General features: G+C 40.8%; 1 protein-coding gene across 8 annotated transcripts in view; it reads right to left on the bottom strand.

Moving 5' to 3' along the window:
* The window catches only part of qkia (QKI, KH domain containing, RNA binding a), a 125,824-nt gene that overhangs the window by 69,357 nt on the left and 38,742 nt on the right, over positions 1 to 17,725 (bottom strand). For all 8 annotated transcript variants that reach the window (XM_058749164.1, XM_058749168.1, XM_058749163.1 and 5 more), the window contains exon 4: positions 10,159 to 10,302. In XM_058749164.1, the coding sequence (XP_058605147.1) occupies positions 10,159 to 10,302 (144 nt within the window). The remainder of the gene's footprint in view (positions 1 to 10,158; positions 10,303 to 17,725) is intronic.

The following is a 17,725-nucleotide window of genomic DNA, read 5'->3' as shown; positions in this document are numbered from 1 at the left end:
GGACCATATTGAGGCTAATTTGAAAACAGAGCTTCCCCAACGGCCTACAGAGGTTACTTCACAGTCAAGGTTAGCAGCTGCAAAGCAAATGCATGAAATGAAAAGTGTTGGCCAGTGCAGTCAAGGTCTCTACTACGATAGCTAAACTGCTCTGTGGGTCAGGGCCAATATATTAGCAAGCAGAAGGCACAGAGCCTGATATACCAATGCATGCTGCGTGAAAAGATGTTTTGCTTGAACAAAATTGGAAAACATATTGCATGTGAAATAGTCCACACACAAACTTGATGATGTGTTCAGTTTCGCTGACTTCAGGACGCACTGTGTACTGCCAATGGGAGATTACAAATAAAGAGTAAATGGAGACGTATTGGGCCAAATTGCAATTAAAAAAGCTCCTGGATAAAAAGGCCAGGATAAACTAATCTAAATTAAATGGGAGAAAATTCTCAGACAGGACCGGCTACTTGCACATTTCTTGCCTATGGTCTCAGCTAACTGTGGCCTAAGATAGAAGTTATAAAATGCTCTACATGCAAACAAATTTAGGTATCGCCTACAACCGCAAATGTATGTCCTAACACAATCCTTTTCCGCCCTCGAAAACAGTGCGAGAAGATGAAAGGAATCCATTCCTGGCTCTCTCTGCGAGATTGGTTTCGAGAGCATTCTCTAGATGCCAGGGCTGATCCTAGTGGTCCCTGTCCCCATCTGACTCTGAATGAGCGGATAATTAGCCCAGACACCATGTAACAGGGGTGGGAGTGCAGAGAGCCAAAGGGGGGCACAAAAACATCCCCGTAACTAGGCTAGTGCACAAACACTGGCGTTTCAGTCTGCAGCTATTCTCCCCAAAGTAAAAGGATTAGTGGCCTGTTCAAAGGAAATGCAGTTGGACTGATGTCCGCAGGGGGTCTTTTATGGGAACCAGAAGAGATTACAGCCAACTGTTTTCAGAAGAGTCAGGGGCTGGACTAACCTCTAGAGGTGGGCTGCAAACTAAGAGGTTTATGTTATTTATCCTGATAGCTTGTAACAGGAAGGAGAGCTTGGGGATGGACTCTTTAACTTTTCAAAGACGCTAGTTGACTTTGTGCCTCTTTCCAGAACAAGTTATGATTATAACCAATACCCATTCAGTGTCTTTATTCGGGCCATCTTGAATTATTATTTCAGCACCCAACTCAATAAGAGTAAAAGATGTTACACATAGAGACTGTGTGTTGTTTCTGAAATCTCATCATTCACTCTATGTGACTGAAAGAAGTTGAAGAAAAAAGGTTTAGTGAAAGGTTTGGGTTGATTAGGGATGCATTATTAATATTAGATTTTAATTCTGACACCGAGCTGATTATCACATTATCGCTGATAACCGATAAATGACTGATAATAAAATTCTATACTCTTTCTCTCTCCTCCGGCTGCTCCCGTTAGGGGTTGCCACAGTGGAATTATCCACGCTGCCATTTAGCACAGGATTTATGTCAGATGCCCTTCCTGATGCAACCTAGCACTAAGAGTAATAAAAGTCTGTCTAAAACATATCAAATACTCTGCCTAAATAAAAGAAAAAATAAATCAATAGTGAATTTAGGCATCAAAACATTAGTGTACAGTATGCAAACATGAATATTCACTTGGAGACTTGCTAAAAATGTATAAATTTATATATACATATATATACATATATATACATATATACACACACACACACACACACACACACATACATAGAATTCATTGAAAAACATTATAGATTTACTTTCCACTGTTTTATCTAGCAGAAGCATTCCAGATTTACAATAAGGGGTGTAGGATTGGAGGGGAGTTGAAATTAAGCAGCTCCATCTCTTATTATAAAGAATTATCCGTTAGTTTCTGCACAGTTGAGTAAATATCATTTTTCCAAAAGCTTTCTGTTGGCAGTACGGCACAGCTACAGTCAGAAAAGAAAATTGCTGTAGAAAATGTTGCGCATTACCACTCACAAAGAGTAGTACAAAAAAAACCTTTAAATTATCAGCATATCTGCCTTCACACTGTACGTATTCCCTTGGGCTTATTGTTGATTTTTTGGGGGGCATAAAGCAAACTGCTCTACAAAATCCTTGTCACACTTTCAAGGACAACCATTTGACTGAACTTCAGGCTCTTGTGCCTCATCAGAAGTGAGCAGATTAAACCGAGACCCGCAGAGAGTGAGAGCGAGCAGGTCTGAAGGGAGGTGGCATGCCTGAACTGAGTTCTACCCAACAGGAGGGCACCTACCCTGGGTCAAGGCCACCTGTTCTTCCCCTGCAGTAGCACTGCTAGAGTACAGCTAATTTGGGCTGGCGTAAGTGCAGGCTAAAAGTTGAGGTCACGCTAGCTTAAAAAACAATTGTGAGTTGTTTCGTTCAGCTTGTTTGGTTTGTTGCAAATAGACTGATCATTTCTTTTGAAAATACATTACCCGCTTAACTAGACCTGGGAGAACACTGAAAACTGTAGCACCACTTCTACCCCAGTTAAATGCCGCAGTTGCACACTTCTATGCAGCTCAGCATACTCTGAAATGTGTAGTTAGCCGATAACTGGGAGGCCCTCAGGGTCACTGTTGGAGCACTTTACAGGGCCATAGCAGTCTGTGAAGAGTGGGCAATTGAAATCCCAGAGAGAACAACTTAACAAGACCACATGTTTGCTAGCCGAGATAAGTGGCATTAACCCAAAAGCACAAAATTATGCCCGTCTTTGTAAATTATGTATCAGTATCATAAAAAGACGTTCTAATAGAACAGTCAAAAAACAAAACCGTTAAATAAAACGCTCCCTACAGCATCAGTTTATCATTTCCACTTCAGAAAGGCGATTAACATTAGCGGGCCTATTTTTCAACCACGAAACAGCTTAACAGCAGACGAGAGCATCTAAAGTAATGTGATGTGAAATGTGATTTTTAGACAGTAAATAAATGGCGGTCTCCTTTACTATGAAACTACTGTCTCATTTGTAGTGACACTTTAAAGCTGAAAATGAAAAGACAAATCCCATTGCACTGTGTAAAGTGGTTCACTTCGCACATCGCCGCTTGAATTTGTGCCTTTAAAATGGCAGGTGCTCAGGTGAAAATAGGCACACAGTAAATCCCAGTCTATTCTGGGTCTGCTCTTTCCATTCTGTTCAGTGAGTCTGACGAACTGCCAGTCCAACGGAGCGTTTGAAGCTACTGCCAGCAAAGGCCGGATTAGCATACAGACCCCAAGAGAAGCATTTTCCTGTTGCGGTTCTGGTGGTCAGTAAGCCTGGGGTGCAAACCATGGCTCCAATCAAGACGACCACGGAAAGTAAAGGAGGACAGCTGCTTTAGGGAAGAAGATAGTGAGGGAGAGCTTACTATAAAAGCAGGACATGGAAGGATAACAGTCTCCACCTCTTGGGCCTCTAGTACTAAAACTGCCAGGACCAGCTACCATACTGACACCATCAGATGTTAAAAATGGAAAAAAAAAAAAAAGTTTGCCAATGCTTCAAGGACAAAAGCTCTGGACTGCTACAGGCCAATATATATTTAATACCGACCAATACCTGATATGGGCCAATAAATTATATGGTACCAATTTACAGTGAAACATATGCGGAATACAACATTATGCTTTAAGTACATCTACAGTATCAAGTCCCGTGACCCTTTGTTCCGTTTGTTCCAACACTTAAGCAAGGAGCAGCAATGAGCGCTGATGGCTCTCCAGCTATCTACGAGCCACATCACTGAGGCAGTTCACGGGGCTTTTACAAGCTCACGGCTGAGGATGTTCCCATTACCCATGATCCTACGCTCTAGACCCTGCAGCTGGGGCTTGAGTCTGATCGGATGCGACACTTACTCTGAAAACAGGGACACAAGAGCACTCTCGGACGGGTTGCACTGACCTGCAGGGCAACTTGTACGCATTTCAGGAGGCTGTCGTCACAGGTGGTTGCATTCACTGCAATTTTTTTCCTGTCTTTTGTCTTCCAAGATCTCCAATGATCTCAGCCCAATGAAACTCAAGCCGCATTGAAGTAGTCAACTACAATACAGTTCAATTCCAGCCACTCAAGGATAAATGCAGCTGCATGCTTTAAGGGAGTTCATTTACATGTCTTTCCAAACACAATGTGCATTTATTTTATCTGTGGGACACAAAGGATGGTATTTTGAAGAATTTTATAACCATTTTGCCCATACAATAAACCAAAACTTTGGACTTCACTGACTTTCAACATTTTACAAAATATACTCGTGTTCCACAATACATAAAATCATACAGGTTTGGTACAACATGTAAATGGGGTCAAAATGTACTTTTTAAAGAAGAACTATCCTTTAAATTAAGAGGTGCTCAATAAAAAAAGAGCAAGAAAATGATAATTAATTTATTTTAAACAGAATGATTAGCAATTGGATTGTGGCACTCTCACCACACAAGCCGAAACAACAGCAAGCAGCCAGATGGCATTTTGTTCTGGTTTGTCACATGGGCCTGATAGGAGGTGAGAGTGATTATGTGTGTTGAAGAAAAGGTGTTTATTGATCACGATGAGTTGGCCGCCCAGAACAGTCCTAGTTTCCGGCAGCATTCCACAAGACACACGGCCCGCAAGCTGACGGCGAGAATTTGGCTGATGAGGACGTTGCGCCCCACAGACCTCGACGCCTGTCGTATATTATACACCATCTGTCTCTCTCGCGCCTTTCCTCTGAGCCTAAGAGTGAGTGAGAGGTCTATAACCAGGTGTATGGTGTGAAATTAACTGCGTTCCTGAATTGGGAAAAGATTACAAATGCAAAGCACCCATGACAACTCAGAGAGGCTTGAAACCTCTCCAGATCGGGGACTCATTGTGCTCAGCAGAGGCACTGAATGTGATGGTTATTGGAGTACACGGGATAAAAGATGTGCCAAGAGAGACCGTGTGAGAGAGTTGGGGTGTGTGTGTGTGAGAAAGGAAGAGAGACAAGAGAAGGGAACAGGGCTTCAGGCTACAGTGCAAACACTGCTAACCCAGTCACTTTGTTACAGGCAAGGACGAGCCCATTCACGGAGAGATGCTGGAAGCGTTGTGTGAGCGAAGCTTCCCATTTCTCTTCTACCTCCCTCCCCCTTCTTTTGTGGCCTTTTAAGATATTGGAAGCATCATGGAGGACACGGGGAGCAGCAAGTTGGTTCTCTAGTCGATTTCTGCCTACAAGCGCAAGCGGAGTTTAAACGAAATGCTGGAAAAAGGAAAGCAATAAGAAAGGAATGAATAAAGGAAAGGGCCAGACTGCTGGGCTACAGCTACTATACGCACCCACGTAAAGCTCCAAAGCCACTGAGCTCTGGAGGCAAAACTGTTACTACAGATATGCCACAATCTAGCAGGAAGTGCCTCCCTGACAAAAACCAAACAGAGAGACTGAAATGCTACATGTTCCTTATAGCCAGGGGCATCCACAAAAGAAACTATTAGCAGTACCGTACTGAATTTAAATAAGGTCTTTGTCCACTGTTACGATTTTAAACCTTTGCTCACTCCTGTTGATGGCCGACCCAGTGCGCTGACACTAAAATAACCCAGAAAAATATTTTGACACGCCACTTTAATTAGCCGAGGTAAAGGGAATGGACACATAGTGGCCTAGATTCTTAATGAGATGTCATAGGTGTGAGCTTCTATTTCCCATCATTCCCCAGTGCGCTGATGCCAACTGGGAGCAGACATGCTAAAGTACGGTTTTGTGGATATAACGTACCATTTGCTGCGAGGGGGTATTTAGGGTGAATATTTAGCATTTTCCCAGAAGGCCTTTCACTGGGCCTCTGAAAATGTTGTGACTGCAGGATTAGCACTGACCTCACATACCAACAGAGCTACTGTCAATCATTAGAAATGACTTACTGCTGTATGTTAGATGCATTCTCTCTCTCAAACACACACCTCGAGGGGAAATGAGGATTGTCACCTTGTATCACAGAATCTCTCTTGGCAATTTTGACACACTGCATCTTCTAAACATCTAAATCCACAACACCCATCACGGGCGTCAGCTCTCCTGGGTTTAGCACCCCTAATGAGAAAACCAATTTGTCAGGTTTTTAACACATTTGAGAGGCTAATTGCTTCGTAGGAAGGAATCACACTGTTTTATTCTCTCTGATCATCTCCAAATGGGCTGGTGTATAAACCAGTAAATTAAATTAACAGGGATCTGATATGTATACGTGTACCCAGACTACAACGCATCTGTTTGCAGCATCAGAGCTTGTCATGGAATCTGCTGGAGATTAGAGCAGCCTCGTAAGCGCAGTTGCTATAATCCTGCAGCTTTCTGTCTTCAAAAACTGGGCCTTATTGTTGATAAACTGGGAAAGTAAGCAAATTCAGTCTGCAAATTCAGAGACAAATTATTAAAATTGTCATACATGGAATGGGTGACACTGCCTAATAATGTTGGCAATAATAAAGTGCATAAAAAGTACACATATGGCTTGATCTACTCATACATTCAGCACATATTAAAACGGAAATTAGCAAACAGAATTTTAGAGATAAGATCGCTGATAAGTTTTTAACCAATACCATTTTCAGTCACTGGTGGATGTTCTACATGTTCTAACAATAAGTAATTATTTTTAGCACCTCATAACACACAGACTTAAAACACATTTAATACATGACCATAACAGGGATGTGCGTTCTATATTAAAATAGACTGTAAATGATCTTAAGGAAACGTTGAATAGCTAGAACAGACGTGTTTGTTAGGGGCGTTCACATAGGACGTGATTTTGTGTTCAGAAATAGCTGGACAGAGCACAACAGAATGGAGCTAATTTAAACTTGACAATCTTAAACTCAATGCTCATGGAGCAAGATACTACAAAACACACAAAATGTTATTTTAAAAGACATAACTTAGAGAAGATTTTACCTCACAAACTACAATTAGTGCTTTATCAGTGTCCATAACCCACACCTGCATTTGTCTCCACCTTCCTCTATGTCTGTTTAGCAGTAGGGTACTAGCGTCACAGCTTACAGAGAGTGATTTGTTTCACACTTCTCGAAACATAATCAATTTTAACTGTCATCTCAGAAAGATTCATCAGCCCTCCTGTGCCTTCTGCTCCCACTGAGTGAACCGCTTGACTTCTAAAGTTACTGATCATTTGCTGAGCTGTAAATGCACCAAACTGGATAAAACTGAATTTGACGGTGGGCTATGGTGTAAAGCTCTAAATCTGAATTTTATGCTACAAGTCAAACTCAAAAAGATATGGATTTGTAGATACACATTGCTCTCTGAGTGTTTTATACATCATGTGCGTGTCAGTACTTATGAACAAAGACAGGGTGTCCCTCCAGTGAAGTGGTACACAGAGGGCAAGGGTGTGAGAGAGAAACTGTTTGACCAGTATCTGGTATGCCTTTTCCACCAAAATAATCCTGTGCTCTTGCCAGGACAGTTTTACACTTAGATGCGCAAGTATGAAAAAAAAAAAATAAATAATCTTCATTCTATCAAAAGCTGCTTTTGATGTAACTTTTGATGTGCTTTTGATGATATGATTGCACAGATACTATTTAAACTGAACTGAGCTGGATGACATTACTGAATTCAATGATGAATGGCCTTTAACTGAAAATTGAGTGTTTACTATTGTCCATTTGAATCATTGAATCAAAAGCGCTATATAAATAAAGGTGACTTGACATGTAACAGTCATAATTATTTAAATACACAATAATGCTATTCACAAACATACTAGTCATAAAATGAGGGATGCACCAATATTAAAATTATGACCAATAACCAATAAACGACAATTAATTATTAAAAAAGCACTTAAATGAATAACATAAAATAAATAAAAACACTAAAGATATTAATACATTTTAAAAATCCGCAAGACAGCAGAAAGGCTGCCATGGGTAAGTAAGAAGACGAGTGAGACTGGAGCAGAAGAACTGTGGGAAGCGATCCGCATGTAAAAGTGTGGCTCGATTCTTATCTTTTTTCTTCCATTACGTTCCTGCCTTAATCCTCTCACTCGCTACTACCTTCATTACCAGCCCACCTTCAACTCAAATCTCTCTCTCGATGTCTCTTCCTTCCTCTGTCTCTCGATGGGAGTTGAAAAGTTCACAGGGCCTTTGAGCCGAATCTCTCAATCACCCCCTTCTAACCCTGGCCTCTGAGGCTGTGTGTGCGCGCACATACCCGCCGTTCATGCACTCTCTTCGAGTCTGATGATCATTCAAATGCTGTGTGTGGAACTGATTCCTTGAGCAAGGCTGAAAATTTCAATTTGGTCTCTGCGAGCGGGAACCGTTCGGCTGTGGCAACTCTTCAGGGCCCGAGCCAGGATTACAGATTCATGCGGTAATGTGCTAGCTGCCTCTCAAGGTAGGTAAAAATCAATAATCGCAGATGTTTATAAAACAGAGAGCCTCTCTCGGAGAGCTCTGAGACGCTACTGCCCCCCTTTTCTCAGCCCTAACCAATCAAATCCTTTCCACAATGACAAAATGAAGAGAGCCGAGGGGAAACAGACTGTGACCTCGTCTGTTTTATGATGTATTTAATAAGACAATTTCATGCCTCTAAATGAGCCAAAGATATCCTTCATTAAGACTGCACGGGCTGAGATGGACGGTTTGTCATTTAATCCAGTTTAGCATGGCATGACAAAGGGCATTAGAGTCGATCTGCCACACACAATATCAGCATGTTTAAGAGGGGCTTTATCTGTAAAGCAAAACTTAAATGGATACATCAGCTAAGATGAAAATCCTGTCATCATTCACCCACCCCTATGCCTTCATCACATGGATGTTTCTATTGCAAGTCACGGTCACAATACCACAAACTTGCAGCAGGCAGTGTGCCACTTAAAAATCATCCTCTTATATTAAAGCAAATCGATTCAAACTTGTCAAGACACAGCTAAAATCTTATTATTTTACAAAGAAAGTCATGATGGTGTAATGATGACAGTTTTCACTTTTGGGTAGACTATCCCTTCAAGTAAATTAAAAGATTAGATACAAATATGTACAGTATGTTACATTTACACTACAAAAACAATCCGTTCTGGGCAAGATTTCAGTTTTGTATAAAAGACCAAGAGCGTTGTGTAACTGAATGAAACATGAGTAGAGCAAACACAGGCCTCCTGAGAGCCTGTGTGGATTGTGTGTGTTTATGGCAAAGGAGGATATACACGGTGAGGATGATTTTGATCTCAGGGGTGCATAAGGTCAGAGTGAAAATTTGGAGAGAGCATGTAGCCATTTACTCATCTTCCACCCACACACACTGTACAGAATGAGTCACACACACTCAGCCGGTCGTGTATGTTTGTTTTCTTTGACGAGCGTGTGTGTGTACTCGTGTATGTGTGTGGAGGGTTTAAGGCCTTCCCGCTCAAACGGAACAAAAGAGATATGAGCAAAAAGAAGGGAAAAAAAAAACCAAACAAGAGGCGAAATGTGGGGTTTCTGGCCTAGAGAGAGAGAGCTGGAAAAAAAAACCTGCACAAAGAAACAGGAGAAAGCAAGCGCCTGAGAGCAGTCAGAGAACACCAAGGACTCCGTGTCCCGCTCTGAAATGAAGCGAGAGGCACATGGCTGGGCGGAACGGCTGCTTCTGGCCAGGTTTCAGCGGGTCGAAGCCTTTCCACCATGTCGCCTGATAGGGAACAGGCTCTTGCAGCTGTCCAGCCATTCTGTTCACTGCAGGCAAAACAGCCTGGAGCCAGAGACCCTGACTTAAGCACCCCCACCCCCTGCGGCAACCAACAGAGGAGCGGAGAATAGAAAGGTGGAATAGGGCGGAAATATGTGGGAAGCAGGTTGCAGAGCGCCATTTGTTCTCTGTTGGGAGCCTGAGATAAAAATATCAAATTTTAGCAGAAGACTGAAGCCAGGGGTCAGGAGTGGGATTAAAATCCGGCCCATATGCACAAAGGCGTCACACACCTAGAACAGGAAGCAGCATAAAGCATTTTGCTAAATACAACACTGTTGCCTTACAAAGCACAAGCCTCGGGCAGGTCTGCAGAGAAGATCTCAGAGGTCAAAATATTTGTAGCAAATCACTTTCCACTAGCACAGATACGTTCGGTAAGTATAAATGTGTTTGCAACTTACTGCAGGCACCAGTAGCTTCTTGACCTCTTCGACAGCTCTTCTCATCTTGATCTCGGCACGTGTCTGTGTGTCCTCCACTGTGATCAGCACGTGCAGGTCTTCATTTAGGTGCTCCCAGTTTGGCTTCCCTCTGTTCTGCTCCTCCTGAGAAATGGAGACAACAAAAGAGAGAGAGAGAGAGAGAGAGAGAGAGAGAGAATATGTTAGTAGTGGTGACAGGATTTTTTACAGGACATCAAACTTTGAGTCAGTGTGAGAAAGTGAGACATTTTCTTGCCATAGTTGACAGCCGGCACTCTGATGCAGCCTCACAGTGAGTTAAAGACGGCTGTTCTTCAAACAGCAGCTATTACCCCAGAGCACATTACCATGCGCTGGGAGTAGAATATTTACCACCACATTTGCAAATAGTCCATAAATTGCCACATGCAGGAATATTACTGTAAAAACTAATTCTGGTAACTAGTAGTTTTGCCACTAATTTTAGGTGTGGTCATAAGCTGTTTAGCACTCACTAAACAATGGATTGTCAAAAAAAAAAAACAAAAAAAAAAAACATTAAAATAAAAACCTCTACATACCAGCCTGCAACTGCATACTTTATTTGTTCAGTATAAGTTCAATGAAGTCTAACACACTGATCCAAGTGGAGGCCAAAAATATCTTAATTTTCATCAGAACAGGAAAAGCAGTGAAGCTCTTTGAGCACAATTCTCCCAGCGATCATTTAAAATGGCCTGCAGTTGGTGTGCATGACCGTTTGATTGGCTTGGGTTAACAGCAGCCTCAAAAGAAAGCCTTTTGGTGTGTTTGCGCCGCAGGAACTAGGAAAGGTTTTAGTTCTAGGAACTAGGAACTAAATTAGCTCCTACTTCAGAGTAGGGTCTTATACAGTTCTATAGGAACCATCAGTGATGTAAGTGTACGCTGATTGGCCAAATGCACGCGAAACACCGGCTACCCGGCATTTTTAAAAAGCCAGGAACCAGGAAAACAGCCCGAGGGAGAAATTGGTTTTCTAGGAACTAGCCTGCTGTGCCCCTATGCTACAGCAGATCCATCTGAACAGAGAATCAGAGGTGCTAAACTGAATAAAGAAGAAGCTTCACACTAGCGGTGCAACGGATCACAAAACTCACGGTTCGGATCATACTACGGATTTTGAGGCACGGATCGGATCATTTTTCGGATCAGCAAAAAAAAGTTTGCTTTTCATTAATTACTAAAAGCTTAGCCTATTTTAAGTACTTCTATACCCCAGCAGAAACTACTAGCTTAACTACTAAAGTCAGTAATAAAACAAGAACAATTACACAAATTACAAGCATGAACAGCCTACAACATAAAATTATAAATAAAAAGACAGTAACAGTAGTATTCAGGTGCAGAAATGTAAAAATTAAGTGTAAAACAACAACAAAAAAAAGCAAGTTAAATACAAATTAATCTTTGGTAAAGCTGTGGTGTTCTTTGATTAGCAGACAGAAGCAGGTATTATAGGCTGCTGTCTCTTTAAGACAAATGCACGGACCTAAGAGTGGTGGAACTATGATGTCACTTTGTAGGCAAAAACCCAGAATGGAGTTAACATTTTAGCACTTCCGGTTCCATCGCCCCAGAGTCAATGTTTTTTTTTTGTAAAATGGCATTTTGGTTAAATCCCTTAAATAAGGTCCGTGGTTCACACAGGCTGAAGATAGTTTTTTTCTATGACATAAAACACACCAGTTACGCCCCACTCGTGATTTTTTTTAAAACCGTTATGTTTCTTAAAGACGGTTGCTAACAAGTTGCTGAATGGGACTACAGGTGCTGTCGGAGACATTAAACGTCATCACACCTAACAGTTTATCAATTTACAGTATTTTCCAGTTGTAGTATAATTTGTAATTCAATTAATTGTAGAATAACCAATGAATAGTTTCCTGCATTTTATATTGTTGTTCGACAATGGTTTTTTGCTTTGCCCTGAAATGTGACATGTCTTTGGAGGGAAGATGCTCGTTTTATTGCTTACTGGTGCGGAGACTCTGGGTTCGTACCATAAGGTAAACTCATATTATGATTACAACATGTAAACACCACATTTACCGGCTTTACGTGGTGAAAGTGAAACTTTAATGCTGCATAGTGCTTAAAGCCACGTTCAAATTAAATGTTTACGGCCACAAGAAGCTGTTAGAAAGTATACAGATTGAGGATTTGCTAAAAGCAAGGATAAAATAACATTGTGTACCCTCCCTAACAAAATGAGAGCTGAACTGTAGAACTTTGTTCACTAAAATAAGTTTAATCTTACTATATCCAAAAACTCGCTCATTCTGCGGTTATTTAATAGATTACATGCACTAGAATTTTATTGAATAGTACGTGGGGATGTTTTTAATTAAAATATTCATATTACTCAAGGACTTATTGACTTAATGCACCTTATTTCGAAATGTACAGAAATACGTGCTTTCAAAAGTCCTTTAGTTAAGATTATTTCATTTATTCACTATACTATTTATTACTACTGTCTCATTTCAATTTGGCTCTAGTTTTGTATTTATTCCAGTTTATATGAAACGGTTCATGTAACGTGGATTAAAATTCATATACAGTGTAAATCCTTTTCACTGAACATTAAAAATAAGTTTGAAAAAGTTGTTGGAAGTTATATTATTTTGTGAAGATTATCTTGGACAAAACATGTAAGTTTTAAACACAGAGCTTCTTTCTCAGCTGTATATGTTAACTTAATTCACTCATAACCGACTGTGTTTACCAGAATACTTGCCAAAACGGGTATTTAAACATAACTTTGTGTGTATGTATCTATCCGTTGAGGCGTTGTCTGAAATGCGGTATCTGCACGCACCTCTCTCTCTCACTCTCTCTGCGTGTGCACGCTTCAGTGTGTGCGGCAGTGGCTGAGCTCAGAAAACAGTGCGCGAGTCCCGATTCGACTTTAGCAAGACAAATCACATGCAAATGATAAACTTTCATTCTATGTTTAAATTTAACAGTTAATCCGCAAATCACATGCGTGCCGAACCGTGGGGACTGGTCATCTACGATCCGTTGCACCCCTACTTCACACTCTCGAGGGTGGGTCTTTCAAATCCAACAATTACCCACCACACAAGCTTTCAAAACTTCTCAAGAGCCTGACAGTTCATCTAGCTCAGAGTAGAAGCAACACTACAAACCTGATGAAATGTTTAAAAAAAAAAAAAAAAAAAAAAGCAGCTTGTGTCCATTTCTTTATACAGTAACATAGCAAAAATATATCTCCACTAACCATCCTTCAAGTTCTAGATTGAGCAATTAATGCTAAAAGCATTTATTAAGCCTATCCACTTACCAATCTCACACCCTTTATGCCTGAAACCATTAGTAATACAAAGACAGGATTCCAAGGTAAAGTAGTTTAAAGACCACTTGACCGGCCCTAACCGCCTCTTGTTCACATTGATTACAAGTATAATGTCGGCATCTGTCCCTCCCCCCATGTTTCCCATGATGCTTTCAGATCATTGCTCAGTCAGACACCTCAATTAGCATGCCTGCTTCACAAACGAGCACAGAGTGGTGGATCTCAGCGGGGAGGAGAAGGGTCCACCTGACATGCTTACTAATATACAGAATGAGACCCAGTCGAGTGCCTATGACACTGCTTTCCACAGCACTGCCATGGATACTGTTACTATAGCAATGATCACACATACAAAAGCGAACAATACACGGGCCGTTTCAATATTTTCACGACACTAAGGTGTAATTCTGCCTCCTACTATGCTGGAGTGTCAAGCAGGTAGTTACTGATGCTAGCCGATTTACCACATGTGTGTAGTACCCAGACACCCAGATTTAGATTGTCAAATGCGCCAATTAGCTTTACCCGTTAAAAATAGATATCCTAAATGATGATCCTGACCACTCATGGTCTGTAACTGTACAAAGTACTCTTAAAAGCAAAAGCTACTGCATTATTTTCAAGGTGAGCACATGCTGTGCCATCCATGTATGGAGCGAGACCTTCAGCTCAGAGCAGAGCAAAGGCATGGACTGTAAACACACACCCACCCGCCCCTGCCCATCAAGGAGCAAGGTCATGCTATGTCCTCTGAGGGTGGGTGAGGGGCGGTGAGGGGCGGGCAGAAAGAACAACCCTGAAAGCCTCTGAAGAGGGCAAAGATTCTGTTTACCGACATACGAAACCACCGGCGAGGCGACACACATGTGATGGGAGACACATGTGATGACGGACCCATAAAAGTACAAGAATGAATCCAAAAGCAGCTCGTCAGCAAATGTGAGTGGGTTTGTGGAACTTTGGCACGTGTATATGGACCGAACTGTCAATCTTAACTGTATGCGCACCAAAAGCAACAGAGCAAAATAAACCATGCAAAGTTTTCACCATGCAAAGGCACTGCTTCGATTCCACTGGCAGACGTCCTGGCTGGAAATAATCCCACCACCCTATAAATACTGTTCATATCAACCAGAGCAGACTGAACTCAAGCTACAGTCTTGAACAGCTGTCCCGTGTGGAGTAGTTTACAGGCACCTGTTCAACAGGAGTGGAAAATTGACAAAAAAAAAAAAAAAGGAAGAAAAACCTCAAACTACCAACATTGGCAAAAAAACAAAAAACATCAGAATGTTTACTGATACAGCTGCTGGAAATGTTAGTTGTCATTGTAGTTGCACTAGTGTTGACAAAATTGTTCATTTAAATTTAATGCATGAATGTCAATGTCTCAAATTTGCCACAAAGTAGTCTGGAAACATAAACATAACTCGATTTTCCATTGAGACTTTTCTCTGGTGACGTATGCCAGATTTCTCCTATCATTTGGTCCTCAATTCCTTCCTCTACCCAATCAACAACCAAGAGATAGGACCAGGTCCCTGCCTTATGTTTTTTTTTTCTTTTCCTTTGGATGAATGTCACAATATGGAAGAAAAGATCTGTCGCTTCTGTTACATAGTGACTTTAAGGAACTTGTTTCCTATTACAAATGTGCGCTGTGATACAGGTGTAAAGAAAAAAGAAAGAAAGGGAACTCAATTTAACCAAGAACAAAGACTTGAAAATAAAAAGAGAGGAGGGACATAGGGGGGAAAAAAAAGCTTCAGAGAGCCTACTGTGTGGCTCTGGAGAGGTTCTGTGATGCTCCGGTGAGGGTGGCCGTCTGTTACATTTGATCTGTGCTGTGGTTTCTGAGAGCCCTCAATTTGAACAGTGTTTGATCAGAGGATGAGGCTACACAGTGGGACAGGTTATTATCCCGAGTTTGTCTGTCCTGTCCTCTCCCATTACATCGGCCTGAGCTCTGCTTCAGTACACACACACACACACCACAAGCGTGAGGACGTAGAGTCTCTTGAGGCTGTGCGAACTGGTGTATACGCAGCTCTTGAGAGGGTAAATGGGGTTAAACCACCTTTGGGGAGCAGTTAAATAAAACGTCTGTCTGATTTAGGGCTAATGAAGCATTTTCTCCTGAGACTTCAGGTGATCCATGCTTTTACCTTTCAGAGTAAACATTAAACACCACTAACAAAAAACTCATCGCATCCCCACGAATGACCTATAACCAAACACTCTGTGATGAGAAAGACTCCCACTCCACTTCTCTGAATGAAAGTCACTCCTTTTTTTCCCTCTATTTCTCCTACAACTCCATCGCTCTCTCAGTCCCCAGAGGCAGCAGCAAACTAAATTATTGAGAGCGCAAAAACGGCTTGGCTAATGGACGCTAAATAAACAACCCCCTCAACCCAGACCTGACTCTGATTACAATTATTCAGTCTCTTTAGATGGGTCTAACTATACGCTAGGGATGCACCGATGTATCGGCCGATTTGATTATTTTAAAGACATTGGCATATCGGAAATAGCATGAAAATGGCCGATACCGATGGTTTAATTAATTAATTGCATGGAGACAATCAGTTGCATGTCTGTTGACTTCCGTGTATGTGCACGGAGAGTTTGTGTGCGTCTCACAAGTATCTGCATTTCATATATATTTGTTTGAGCACTTAGCAGTATACGTGTGACTGTTTCATATGTGTATGCAAGTGTCTCATGTATGTTTCCGTGAGTGAAGTTTGATTTAAACCCTATATGACGCCTCATATAATTGTGTTAGTAATGTTTGTAAATATTTTGCTTTATTTACTGGTATTTTAGCCTACATTATTTCCGAATGAATTAATAAAATGTGATGTACAGACTACTAATTTAGGCAGTTTTTTCCTCAAAAATTTTTTTTTTAGCGTGTTTTTTTTTTTTACATTTTTATCCATGCTGCAAATCAAAACTCGTGGTTTTTTTTTCTTTTTCTTTTTGAGTAAAGAAAACGCTGTACATAATAATAATAATAATTATTATTATTATTATTATTATTACTACTATCATCATCATCATCTTTTTATTATTGGCAAAGAAAAGTTAAAAACTTAACCGGTATTTTCTCTACTCAAACTGGTTTTGGAACGGCAATAATACAGAGGAACAGGAACAGAAACTTTTAAATACCAGTTCTGCTCGCGCACCGTTTTCTGCGCTCACCCGACGCGCGCAGAGAGAGAGAGCGGCGCAATTTAGAAACCGCGTTGCAGACAACGCCTCAACAGATGGATACATACACACAAAGTTAAGTGAAAATACCCCTTTTAGCAAATATTCTGGTAAACACAGTAGGTTATGTCCATATCTTAAGTTAACGTGTACAGCTGACTAAGAAAAAAACTAATGTGTGTCAGTATTTAGGTCCGTGCATTTAGTCTTAAAGAGACAGCAGCCTCAAATAACACCACAGCTTTAATAAAGATCAATCTGTATTTAACTTATGCAGTAAGCATTATTGTGTTGTTTTAAACTTAATTACTACGTTTCTGCACCTGAATACTACTGTTACTGTCTTTATATAGCCTATAATTTTATGTTGGGTGTACATCTATGCTTGGAATTTGTGCAATTGTTCTTGTTGTATTACTGACTTTAGTAATTAAGCTAGTAGTTTCTGCTGGGGTATAGAAGTACTTAAAAGTAAGCTTTTAGTAATAAATGAAAAGCAAACTTTTTTTTTTTTTTGCTGATTCGAAAAATGATCCGATCTGTGACTCAAAATCCGTAGTATGATCCGATCTGTGAGTTTTGTGATCCGTTGTAGCACTAGAGTCCAGCATACAAATATATTTTGATTAACAATTAAAGAGGTCAAACCAAATTAAAAATAAAACGTATGCATGGATGAATCATTCACAATAAGATCAATAACATGCCTTTATTTAAAAAAAAAAAAAGACTTACACTTTCATTTCATACCCACTTTAAAATGTTTTTCTTAAAACTACGAGCATGAACTAGGAGTAAGAAAAGACCAAGCTCAATGTTGGATGGCAGACAGTAACATCAGTGGAACATAATGTGCTCCCTAATGTAGTAACAGTCAGTTATGTCAGCTTTTGGCTCCACTGAAAATCGTTGGAAACGCGAGATTCGCAGGTACCCCAGCCAAGAATAAGCAACATTTCAGTGGAAAGGGAGTACGACAGAATCAGTCAG

The sequence above is a fragment of the Onychostoma macrolepis genome, chromosome 17 (genome assembly GCF_012432095.1).
Source record: "Onychostoma macrolepis isolate SWU-2019 chromosome 17, ASM1243209v1, whole genome shotgun sequence".
In the NCBI taxonomy this organism is placed as follows: domain Eukaryota; kingdom Metazoa; phylum Chordata; class Actinopteri; order Cypriniformes; family Cyprinidae; genus Onychostoma; species Onychostoma macrolepis.
Note: the sequence above shows the minus strand (reverse complement) of the source record. Positions and strands in the feature narration are given on the sequence as shown.